A 12,584-nucleotide genomic window follows, 5' to 3' on the forward strand; every position below is an offset into this window, starting at 1 on the left:
AAATGCTCCATTGACCACAATTGCAACACTCCTCCGAGCCTTTCACTTGTTGGCTTCGTCGGAGTCGAGTCGAAAAATCCGCGATATCGCCGAGCGCAAGTGTCGTAGAGCAGCTCTGCGTTTCCCGATTTTCCCATTTCCCTCAGTCGTAGTCGGGAAAGCGTGGAGTGAAGTGCAAAATGACGAATGTGGACGAGATCCTGAACTACAAGCGCAAGGACGACGAGGATTTTTACGCGATTCTGGGATGCGATGAGAAATCGACGGTGAGTTTTTTGGCGATTTTTTTTTGGCGATTTCTGATTTTCTCGCAGGTGGAACAAATCACGGCCGAATACAAAGTCCGGGCCTTGCAGTGCCACCCCGACAAGAACGATGGCGATAAAGAGGCCGAGCAGAAGTTCCAACTGCTGAAGGTGAGTCAGTTTTGAGCGGTAATCCCAGAGCTGAACGCACTGGTAGCTCCCTCGACCTTGACCATTCACGCTGATTATCCTTTCCTTTCATATTCAACAGTCTGTTTGTTCATATTTTTGCCGGGGAATTAGATTCTTTGTTGACTTGTTTACAAACTTGAATTTTTTCTTATCAAATATTTATTCCGTTTGATCTCGGGAGAAATGGTTCAGACAAGTCGATCACTCGCAAGTGGAAATGCGATTTTAGTGAAATGGAGACAAATAATGAGAAAAATTAGTTTGAATGAGACATTTATTATTTGAAGCCCGAGTCAATTTATCACTCCGATTCGACATCTAACTATTTCGGATGCAATTATGAATGGAATTCAATTTTTGTGTGTTCACTCAGTCATTAATTAATTCCATCTACTTCAATAAATCTAGGCCTTTGTCGGGAGGGAATTTTGTTTGGATGAACTCGGTTTGTGCGCGGAGTGATTTGTTTGCCATATTTGTGCTTCAAATCTGGGAATATAATAATATTAATAATTTAATTTAAACATAGATTTTTTTTGAGTTAGATGCAATAAAAATAAAAACACATTGTTACAGAAATTGTCTAACACACAATACAAAATACACATGTTTCGTAGGGCACTATGGAAACCTGTTGATCTTTGGTGAAACATCCTCTATATTGTAATTATAGATGTAATGAGAAATTTTTGATTCACAATAGTGCCACAATAGTGGCTTTTTATTCAAACATGATATACTGAAAAAATTGTTATATTTGTTATTTTTTTATTTTATTAATTTTTTTAATTTAAAAATATAAGTACATTAGACGAATAGAAAATAGGTGTAAAAATTTTAAAATGTAATCGTTTTTCAACCACATTTTTTTGTTTTGTTCCTTTTAGTGTTTTTATTTTTTAGCCATATTTTTTGTTTTTAATCAACTCTTACCAGATCACGATCTAAGAGTTTATTTTATTTTATTTTTTTACCCTGTCGTGTGTTTTGATTTATTCAATACTTTTTTCAAACGTCACATAGTGACTAGATTTTTTCTAAAAAATTTTCAGTTTTTTTTCTGAAACCGAATTTAGATCTGAAGCCTGGACTCTTTTTTTATTATTACTTTATAAGTCGTTCTTTTTAAATTCTCTTATAAATGTTTCCCCAGATGCTTTTTCGGAATTATTTTCTGATTCTACTCAAAAATATTTTATAAACGCTTTAACATTTTTCTGACATTCTCCATACTTTCTTTTAGATTTTGCGGCTTTTCAAAATATTTCGCTATTTTTTTTTTAATTTTTTGGATCTAGGATCAAGACCATTCTTTAGATTATTAGGTACTTTATAAACCTATCTATAGATTCTGAAATCTGAATAAACACTTCTACATTCTTCAGGTTTTTTTTGACTCCACTCTGCGTTTTTTTAAAATATTTCCATAATTTCGTTTAGATCATTTTTCATATTGTTTGCTTATATTAAACTGTTTATGGACTTTTTTCTAAATTTTTAGTAAGATTCTTTTCTATTTTTTCTTAAGCCGTCACTAAATCTAAAGTCTGGACTTTTTTTAGATTATTATTTCATAAACCTATCGCTTCAACATTTTTCTTTCATTCTACATATTTTCTTTTAGATTCTGCGGCTTTTCAAAATTCTTCGGTATTTACGTTCAGAATTTTTCCACTGTATTTCCTAGCACTTTTTAGATTTGTCTTAAAATTCTTAAGATTTTTTTCTAAAACCAATTTTTGATCTAGAATCAGGACTATTCTTTAGATTAATAATATTAATAAAGGTATATAAACTAATGCTTATAAAGTAATATGAACCTATTTTTAGATCTTTTTTCTATTATTTTATTAGTTATTAGTTTCTGTACTCTTTTCTAAATTTTTCTTAAGATTTTTTTCTGATTCTTTTTTAAGCCGTATCTAAATCTAAAGTCTGGACTCTTTGTTTAGATTGTTATTCTATAAACCTATCTTTAGATTCCCTTATAATTTTTTTCTAGATGCTTCTTTAGAATTATTTTCTACATTCTACGCAAAATTATTTTATAAACGCTTCATCATTTTTGTTTAGAATTCTTTAAGTATTTCTTAGCACTTTTTAGATCCAAGGTAAAGACCATACTTTAGATTATTACTTTATAAATCTAACTTTAGATTTTGATTTGTGGATAAACACTTTTACAATCTCCTTTTCTTTTACACCACTTTGCGTTTTTTCAATTTTTTTCCATAATTTCCTTTAGATCTTTTTTTACATTGTTTACTCGTATTAGATTCTTTCTGTACTCTTTTCTAATTTTTTCTTAAGATCCTTTTCTGATCTTTTCTTAAGCTGTCACTAAATCTAAAGTCTGGACTTTTTTTAGATTATTATTTCATAAACCTATCGCTTCAACATTTTTCTTTCATTCTTAATATTTTCTTTTAGATTCTGCAGTTTTTCAAAATTCTTCGGTATTTTCGTTCAGAATTTTTCCAGTGTAATTCCTAGCACTTTTTAGATTTTTCTTAAAATTCTCAAGATTTTTTTCTAAAACCATTTTTTGATCTAGAATCAGGACTATTCTTTAGATTAATAATATTAATAAAGGTATATAAACTAATGCTTATAAAGTAATATGAACCTATTTTTAGATCTTTTTTCTATTATTTTATTAGTTATTAGTTTCTGTACTCTTTTCTAAATTTTTCTTAAGATTTTTTTCTGATTCTTTTTTAAGCCGTATCTAAATCTAAAGTCTGGACTCTTTGTTTAGATTGTTATTCTATAAACCTATCTTTAGATTCCCTTATAATTTTTTTCCAGATGCTTCTTTAGAATTATTTTCTACATTCTACGCAAAATTATTTTATAAACGCTTCATCATTTTTGTTTAGAATTCTTTAAGTATTTCTTAGCACTTTTTAGATCCAAGGTAAAGACCATACTTTAGATTATTACTTTATAAATCTAACTTTAGATTTTGATTTGTGGATAAACACTTTTACAATCTCCTTTTCTTTTACACCACTTTGCGTTTTTTCAATTTTTTTCCATAATTTCCTTTAGATCTTTTTTTACATTGTTTACTCGTATTAGATTCTTTCTGTACTCTTTTCTAATTTTTTCTTAAGATCCTTTTCTGATCTTTTCTTAAGCTGTCACTAAATCTAAAGTCTGGACTTTTTTTAGATTATTATTTCATAAACCTATCGCTTCAACATTTTTCTTTCATTCTTAATATTTTCTTTTAGATTCTGCAGTTTTTCAAAATTCTTCGGTATTTTCGTTCAGAATTTTTCCAGTGTAATTCCTAGCACTTTTTAGATTTTTCTTAAAATTCTCAAGATTTTTTTCTAAAACCATTTTTTGATCTGGAAACAGGACTATGCTTTAGATTAATAATAATAATAAAGGTATACAAACTAATGCTTATAAAGTAATATAAACCTGTTTTTAGATCTTTTTTCTATTATTTTATTAGTTATTAGTTTCTGTACTCTTTTCTAATTTTTTCTTAAGATTTTTTTCTGATTCTTTCTTAAGCCGTATCTAGATCTAAAGTCTGGACTCTTTCTTTAGATTGTTATTCTATAAACCTATTTTTAGATTCCCTTATATTTTTTTCCAGATGCATCTTTAGAATTATTTTCTAGATTTTACGCAAAATTATTTTATAAACGCTTCATCATTTTTTTTTACTTTTTCTATATTTCCTTTTAGATTCTGTGACTTTTCAAAATTCTTCTCTATTTTTGTATAGAATTTTTTGAGTATTTCTTAGCACTTTTTAGATCTAGGATCAGGACCATCCTTTAGATTATTACTTTATAAACCTATTTTTAGATTCTGAATTCTGGATAAATACTTCTACATTCTCCAGGTTTTTTTACTCCACTCTGCGTTTTTTCAAATTTTTTCCATAATTTCGTTTAGCTTTTTTTTCATATTGTTTACTTGTATTACATTGTTTGTGTACTCTTTTCTAGATTTTTTTAAGATTCATTTCTGATTTTTTCTTAAGCCTTCTCTAAATCTAAAGTCTGGACTTTTTTTTAGATTATTATTTCATAAACCTATCACTTCAACATTTTTTTTTATTTTCCATATTTTCTTTTATATTCTGAGGCTTTTCAAAATTCTAGTATTTCCTAGCACTTTTTAGATTTTTTTAAAATTCTTAAAATTCTTTTCTAAAACCATTTCTTGATCTGGAACCAGGACTATCCATTAGATTAATAATAATAAAAAATGTTTATAAACTAATGCTTATAAACCTATTTTTAAATCTTTTTCCTTTATTTTATTAGATTGTTTCTGTGCCCTTTTCTAAATTTTTCTTAAGAATATTTTCTGATTCTTTCTTAAGCCGTATCTAAATCTAAAGTCTGGTCTCTTTCTTTAGATTATTTATTTTATTTTCTAGACTCTACACAAATTTATTTAATAAACACTTTTATAAACACATATTGGTAAACAAGTCGGTGTTTTATTTTGATTAGTTTTTATGTAATTTTACTGTACAGGGTGATAACTAAAATCGAACAAACTGAACGGTAATATCTGGCGCTGTATGTGAGGAGATATCATTTTTATCACAAAATTATTCGTCTGAATTTAACGACGCATGATAGGATGAAATCTGAATCCTCCCCAACCCTCACTTAATGTCGAATTTCCTTCTTGATAGGGGGCGGCAGCGCCGCCTCCAGACATCACTCGTGATTGCCTCATCCAGATAATAAAATAAGTTTAAAGGTCAGTCTCGCTTTCCTCCCGTTCGTAAATTTTTTACTACAAAATAGTAAACCGTCGTTTACTATAATTTGATTGTTTGCTGCAACTCTTGCCGAACTAAAATTAACAATAATTGACTCAGCATCATGTTGGGATAAATTGTCGTGTGTGTAATTGTCGACTAATTGGTTTAGAAAGCCGTGACTGTATTTCCTTGAAGTTTCGACGAGAAAATTGGAACAATTTGGCGTGCGGTTGCTGCAAAGTTTTGACAACAAATTGCTAATTTTTAAGATGTAAAATGAACTTGACGCAATGTGATGAGAGGTTTTGATACGCCTACGAAAATTATGTTTCCTGAGCAGTTATTAAGGAAATAGGAAAACTTAGCGACTAGCAAAGTGCTGTGGAAAGACTTGATTCAATTTGCTTCTGTGCTTGGTGTGGGCAATTTCACAGTGGGTGCACATTTTTAAGAGGAAGAGTGAAAAATTGCCTTGAAGTAAAACTATTTATAAATTGTATTAAAATCAAAAATAAATGTCGTTTCTTCTTTGTTAGGCTTCTTAGCGTAATTGCTGCTACAGTCGGCTAATTGTATTTTATTTTACGAAGTTTGCACAAGACATAATTGCAGCAGAGAGTTGTCTTGTCACAAAGCGACTCAAATTGAAATAAGATCTCGAGTTAAAAATAAATTTTTAGTTTTAATTTTTATTAACAATGTTTTTCGGGACTTTACTAAACAAGCCCAGTTAACTAAAAATTTTTAGAGATAAATTAAATATTTTCGTTTATTTTTTTATAATTTAAGAAGTAAGTCATCTAAGGATTCAACGCTAAAGTTTGAAGTTATGTTTCACCTTTACGTTCATCTCTTTTTCTCTTAAAACAAAAGTTATTTTCTCTTTATTAGGATGTGCTCTTACGTTTACAATTTGGCGCCTTTACGTACTTTTAGCTTTTGCGGCATTATTTTCTTATTTCTGTCAGTTTTATGCTCCGCTTTACGTTTATACGTCTATGTGTTCTCTCAATCTCTTATTTTTGCGCTTACGTGTTGTTTCCTTACCTTTTCTACACTTTTTTTCATAGAAAAATTGTTACACCTGATCCGGGTTCGAACCCCGACCTCCCTCGTCGTAAGTGGCGCTTATACCACTGAGCCACCAGGCCCCAGGTACTGACCGATTTTTGCAGATATTTTAACACAAACTTTTTAAATAAATCAACATTACAAACTATATAATTGCAATAATTCACCTAAAACTCAAATACATTCAGTTCAAAAATCCGCGAATTAGCTCGAGAAAACAATTTCTTCCACTTTTTTTCAATTTAATTCTCTAATTTTTCACCAGATTTCATCAAAAGATACCGGGCGTATAAGTTGATTCTACAATTTTATAATTGTTTTTACCCTTTTTGTGACTTTCAGCACGTTTTTGTCTGAAAATGGACATAATTTCTCTAAAAATCACCAAATTTGTGTATTTTCTAGTCAAAAATAGTGGACGTACGCAAATCCTACTGGATTCGCAGTGGCCTTGATTTTTATTACCAATGTTTTTTCGGGACTTTTCTAAACAAACTCAGTTAACTAAAAATTTTTAGAGATAAATTAAATATTTTCGTTTATTTTTTTATAATCTAAGAAGTAAGTCATCTAAGGAGTCAACTAAACTTTGAAGTTATGTTTCACCTTTACGTTCATCTCTGTTTCTCTAAAACAAAAGGTATTTTCCCTCTATTAGGATGTGCTCTTACGTTTACAATTTGGCGCCTTTACGTACTTTTACCTTTTGCCGCATTATTTTCTTATTTCTGTCAGTTTTATGCTCCGCTTTACGTTTATACGTCTATGTGTTCTCTCAATCTCTTATTTTTGCGCTTACGTGTTGTTTCCTTACCTTTTCTACACTTTTTTTCATAGAAAAATTGTTACACCTGATCCGGGTTCGAACCCCGACCTCCCTCGTCGTAAGTGGCGCTTATACCACTGAGCCACCAGGCCCCAGGTACTGACCGATTTTTGCAGATATTTTAACACAAACTTTTTAAATAAATCAACATTACAAACTATATAATTGCAATAATTCACCTAAAACGCAAATACATTCAGTTCAAAAATCCGCGAATTAGCTCGAGAAAACAATTTCTTCCACTTTTTTTCAATTTAATTCTCTAATTTTTCACCAGATTTCATCAAAAGATACCGGGCGTATAAGTTGATTCTACAATTTTAAAATTGTTTTTACCCTTTTTGTGACTTTCAGCACGTTTTTGTCTGAAAATGGACATAATTTCTCTAAAAATCACCAAATTTGTGTATTTTCTAGTCAAAAATAGTGGACGTACGCAAATCCTACTGGATTCGCAGTGGCCATGATTTTTATTACCAATGTTTTTTCGGGACTTTTCTAAACAAACTCAGTTAACTAAAAATTTTTAGAGATAAATTAAATATTTTCGTTTATTTTTTTATAATTTAAGAAGTAAGTCATCTAAGGATTCAACGCTAAAGTTTGAAGTTATGTTTCACCTTTACGTTCATCTCTTTTTCTCTAAAACAAAAGGTATTTTCCCTCTACTAGGATGTGCTTGTACGTTTACAATTTGGCCTTTTTACGTATTTTTATCTTTTGCCGCATTATTTTCTTATTTCTCTCAGTTTTATGCTCCGCTTTACGTTTATACGTCTATGTGTTCTCTCAATCTCTTATTTTTGCTTACGTGTTGTTTCACTTACCTTTTCTACACTTTTTTTCATAGAAAAATTGTTACCCTGATCCGGGTTCGAACCCGCGACCTCCCGCGTCGTAAGTGGCGCTTATACCACTGGGCCACCAAGGCCCTAGGTACTGACCGTGTTTTGCAGATATTTTAACACAAACTTTTTAAATAAATCAACATTACAAACTATACAGGCTGGTCCACGAGTAATAATTAGCCTAAAAAAATTTTTGAAGCAAACTACATTACATTTTATAGATAATGTGGATATATAAATACTTGGTTTATTGTCACGCAGATTACGTAAGTGTGCAAAATTTCAATTCATTAGGATAACGGGAACCCTTTCAAATTTGGCTCCAAAAATATGAAACAGACAGACAGACAACAGAGCAAGTTAAATAAATGCTTTTAAGAAGTGCGTTTTAGGAAACTAAGTTGGTTTTTGCTTGCCAGTGAGCTGCCAAAATCGAATTCCCCGATTCATCAAAGGCTTAATTTACTGTCATTATCAAACAGGTAATGATGGATTGATGATATTCTAGCAAAGAGGTTTACTTCTAATTACTAGGTGATCCGGGGAACACACAATCGATAATTATAGTAATTATAGACAATAAATAGGCATCCTATTTAGTTTCAGTCCTAAACGGCCTTGGAAAGGTCAACTTCCCACTCCTTTGAATTTAGCACATCTAAATAATGGATAATTAACTGACTAATTAATCCTTTTATCACGAACTTTTGGTTCGAAAATTTTATAAAAGAAAAAGTGCATGAACTGTGCTGTAACAAAATTAGAAAAAGTTTACGGAAATTTGTTGATAGAGTTATTAAGGAGTTGCTTGCGTTGATTTTCGCAAAATTTAATCGAGATATCGAGTTAATAGTTTTTTTTTAATTAAAGTTACACGACAACTGAACCTTTTTAATTAAGTAATTCCATTCAAACGTAATTGGGTATTAGCTGTTTTCATTGAAAATCAATGTTTGAGAGAGTTAGAACAAAGCTTTTGTGTTGTTCGAACTTATCTCTGTCAGGCACGTATTGTTCAATTTTTCGTTGTGTTGAAGCAATCGATAATCGAAAGTTGAGGCTTTTGCTACAATTTTGTACAGATGGATATTTCAAATATTATTTTTAATCATTCAAACTCGACTTCTGTACTTGTGCATTCCTAAAGTTATTATGGAGTTGGGAAAGCGCATAAAACGTTGTGGAGTCGAGTTTCAAGTAAACTGAATTCTTCAAGTTCCTAATACATATTCTCAAAAGTTTTGATAAAATAATAGTAAAAAATTCTAGACGTAAAATCGGTAAATTTACACAACCAAGACGATGATTTTTATTTTCAAAAATTCTGCTAAAAGTTTATTTTTACTGCATTTATATGTCAAAGTCACACAGAAGTGTGGAACAAACTATTTGCATAAATTTTGATTTGTGCAAAAGATACTTAAAATAATGGACATTACTCAAAAATAGTTAATAAAGTGAAAATAAAAAATAAAATTTTGATTAGGTAATTAATATTTTGTAATTTTTTTATTTGATATTAATATTTTTATTTTTACTTTCTCTTCTTTATTTTTATTTTATTTTTAATTTTACTTTATTTTATTTATTTTATTAGTCAAATATGCTCTTAATTACGGTGACCATAAAGATAGTCATAACTGCATTGGAAATTATAGGTGGAAATTATAAATCGTTAATTTTTTCCAACACAGTTTTCTTCAATCATTCAACTGATTCATTTTTGTAGATACATTGTTTCAAACTTTGCAGGAACCAAAAAAAAAACGTGTTTTTTCGGCTTTTTTGCAATTTGTTCAAGATTTTACTGTTTCAACTCATTTTTATAAAGAAAAAATTATTTACTTAAATTTACTATCAGTACTATTAACACTAGAAGGTTTTTTTTAATTAAAAAAAAAAATAAAACTATTGAAAAATCAAGCATTGTAGACGTGATAGCACTGTGGATTAATTCTCTGGAAAAATAATTTATTTTTATAGTTGATTTCATTCTATTGATCATTATTGTTGGACTACGTTGCCACAGATAATTTATTTAATTATCAACAACTTTAATACTTTTTATTATTTTTATCTTTACATGTAAGTAAGTATTGTTCTTCCACATACATATTTTTGAACGCCCTGTATAAACAGATTGTGACGGTTGTTCATACAGTGCTTGGGATTTAATTTTTTTAGTACAATGCGTTTAAAATTTTGGAAATTCGGATTTTTGACTTTTTTAAGTTACTTTTCAAGATTTTTTGGGCCAAAAATTTCTTTAAAAAATGAGTATTTTAATTGTGTGTTGAAAGCGTTATTATCGAACACTTGAAGACAAATATCACCATCTTGTGACTATAAAAACAGAACCCACTGCTTAATAATAACGAGCATACATAATACAGTGCGTTCAAAAGTCTTTAGATCAACTCTTGCTGTGAAATTTTGACCGCATGTTGATTTCTTACGATTACTACGTACGAAAATACTGGCGTTGGAGAATAACAGAATAAAAGGATAATCTATCAAAAACAATAAAAATCTATCAATCTAAATTCCACAGCAAGAGTTGATATAAAGACTTTTTAAACGCACCGTACAATATAAATATATAATATATAATATATAATATATAATATATAATATATAATATATAATATATAATATATTGTATTATATAATATCAATATATTACCCAACATTATGAACAAAAAAAAACTTTTCGTATAAAAATTTTAATAAAAAAACACGCTTCTACTAAAAAAAAACTGTTATTAATACGGAATTTACCACTGTTTTTGTGTTTTCACATCTAGATTTTTTTCAATCACTTAATGACATTTTTTCAAAATAAATAAAACATTGGACTTGGTATCATTTACTAAAATAATTCCTACGAATGAATTTGAATTTCTCACGTTAAAACTATTTAACATGTCTGTTTAAAAAACATCTCATCCATAATATTTACTGTACTCTGTTACTAATTTTAAAATAGAAAAAAATTATAAAATATAATAAATACCAAATTAGCAGTTTTTTTAAGTTTTCTAAATTCGTATTCATTAAGATTCTCAGTTCATTTTGTGCAACAAGGAAAATAAATGTCCAAAATTTCTTATTGTTTTTAATAGCTGTACAGTCACGTTCAAAAAGAATGACACTTTCTGGCTGCGGTTTTAGGGGTGTCATTCTTTTTGATCGTGATTGTACAAGGGTTTGCCAAGTTCTGTTGGATTTTAGAGGAAGACTCATTACTGATTAGTGAGACGAGTTTATAAAAACTAATTTCTTAAATTTAACAAAGTACAATTTTCTGAAGAATCACAAACAATTATACTAGTTCCAACAAAAAGGCTTTATCGATCATGAATTTGTCGCTTCTAGAAAAATTAAAATACGCGTATTAATTTTTTCTCATTTGTAAAGTCGCATTTGAAAACTCTGAAATAAGCCGTGTTTCAGTTTTATCGCACAATTAAACCGTTATTTCATCTTAACGATGTTATAATTTCTCGGATCCACTCCATTCAAACACGCTGTCCCTTCAATTATCCTAATTACACTCAAATCAAGCTCTCTGTTTCAGCAAGCTAAAGAAATCCTGTGCGATCCTGAAAAACGTGCCAACTACGATAAATGGCGAAACAGCGGCATTTCAATAAGCTACAAACAGTGGCTCGGTATGAAAGAACACGTCCATCAGGTACTTTTATGTTTGTTTATCCAGTGAAAAACTCGTCGGAGCGAGCCCTTTTGTCCGTCATTTTTTCATTACTTTTTTCCAGTCGATGCACTGGAGCACCCCCAAGACCAAGGATCGCATGCTGGAGACCGGCGGCTCGTCGGGCCCCTCCAGTCTGGGGGCGGGCGGGATCAGCGCTGCCCAGAGACGCGCCTCTGAGGGGGGCGCCAACCTGCATTGGGGGGGCAAGGGCACCGGATCGGCTTGGGGCTCCAACGCCCCCAGTGAGGTTGTCAGTAAATTCCGAAATTATGAAATCTAAAGTGTAGATGTTTCTTGTGTATTTATGTGATCTTTAGTTAGACGGATGTGTCACTGTGGGGGCTTCCCCCGAATCCTAAGACCTGTTTGATGTCCCGAACTTGACTCTAGATCGATCCCGTCATTGCAATGACGTTCACTAATCAAATTAAACAAAAAAACAAATTTTTGCGTTTATTGGCCATATTTAGACAATCGAAATTAGGTTTCGGTTTGGTATCTTGGACCAAATTAATGAAGGGGGTTTGCAACTTTTTCATGAAAATCCCTTTATATTTATTGTGATGTGATATTAGTTTTTTATGGAGAGATAAATATGCTATTGCAAAAATCGTGCATGTTTCATTTATTATGTCTTGGTGTATACAGGGTACCTGAAAACTAGTACATTATTGTTTCCGCCACCCTTTATACCACCAACCGATTTTGTTTCAAATACGTGGAAACTACTCATATCCCTAACATCAGGGTAAATGCACAATTATCCCTACTCCCTTTACACTATATATTTTGATAAATGTTTTAAACAACATATTTTAAATTAATGTTATCAATCAAATATAATCTATTTATAAATGTTAAATGGAAATAAAAATTATCATGTGACGCTACTATTTATTTTAGAACCAGTTGATTTTCCTATTTGTTACATCTACGGAGGACT

The 12,584-nt window shown here is 30.4% G+C and overlaps 1 protein-coding gene across 2 annotated transcripts in view; it reads left to right on the forward strand.

Annotated features, from left to right (window-relative positions):
- Nucleotides 1–12,584, forward strand: part of jdp — a 14,225-nt gene continuing 1,641 nt past the window's right edge. Inside the window, exons 1-4 of one of the 2 annotated variants that reach the window (XM_064357732.1) lie at nucleotides 1–266; nucleotides 315–416; nucleotides 11,504–11,620; nucleotides 11,703–11,888. In XM_064357732.1, the coding sequence (XP_064213802.1) occupies nucleotides 180–266; nucleotides 315–416; nucleotides 11,504–11,620; nucleotides 11,703–11,888 (492 nt within the window). In that variant the 5' untranslated portion in view covers nucleotides 1–179. Of the gene's footprint in view, nucleotides 267–314; nucleotides 417–11,503; nucleotides 11,621–11,702; nucleotides 12,527–12,584 lie in introns of those variants that run through there. The other variant, XM_964435.5, reaches the window with a different exon arrangement.

Source organism: Tribolium castaneum, chromosome 7 (genome assembly GCF_031307605.1).
Source record: "Tribolium castaneum strain GA2 chromosome 7, icTriCast1.1, whole genome shotgun sequence".
In the NCBI taxonomy this organism is placed as follows: domain Eukaryota; kingdom Metazoa; phylum Arthropoda; class Insecta; order Coleoptera; family Tenebrionidae; genus Tribolium; species Tribolium castaneum.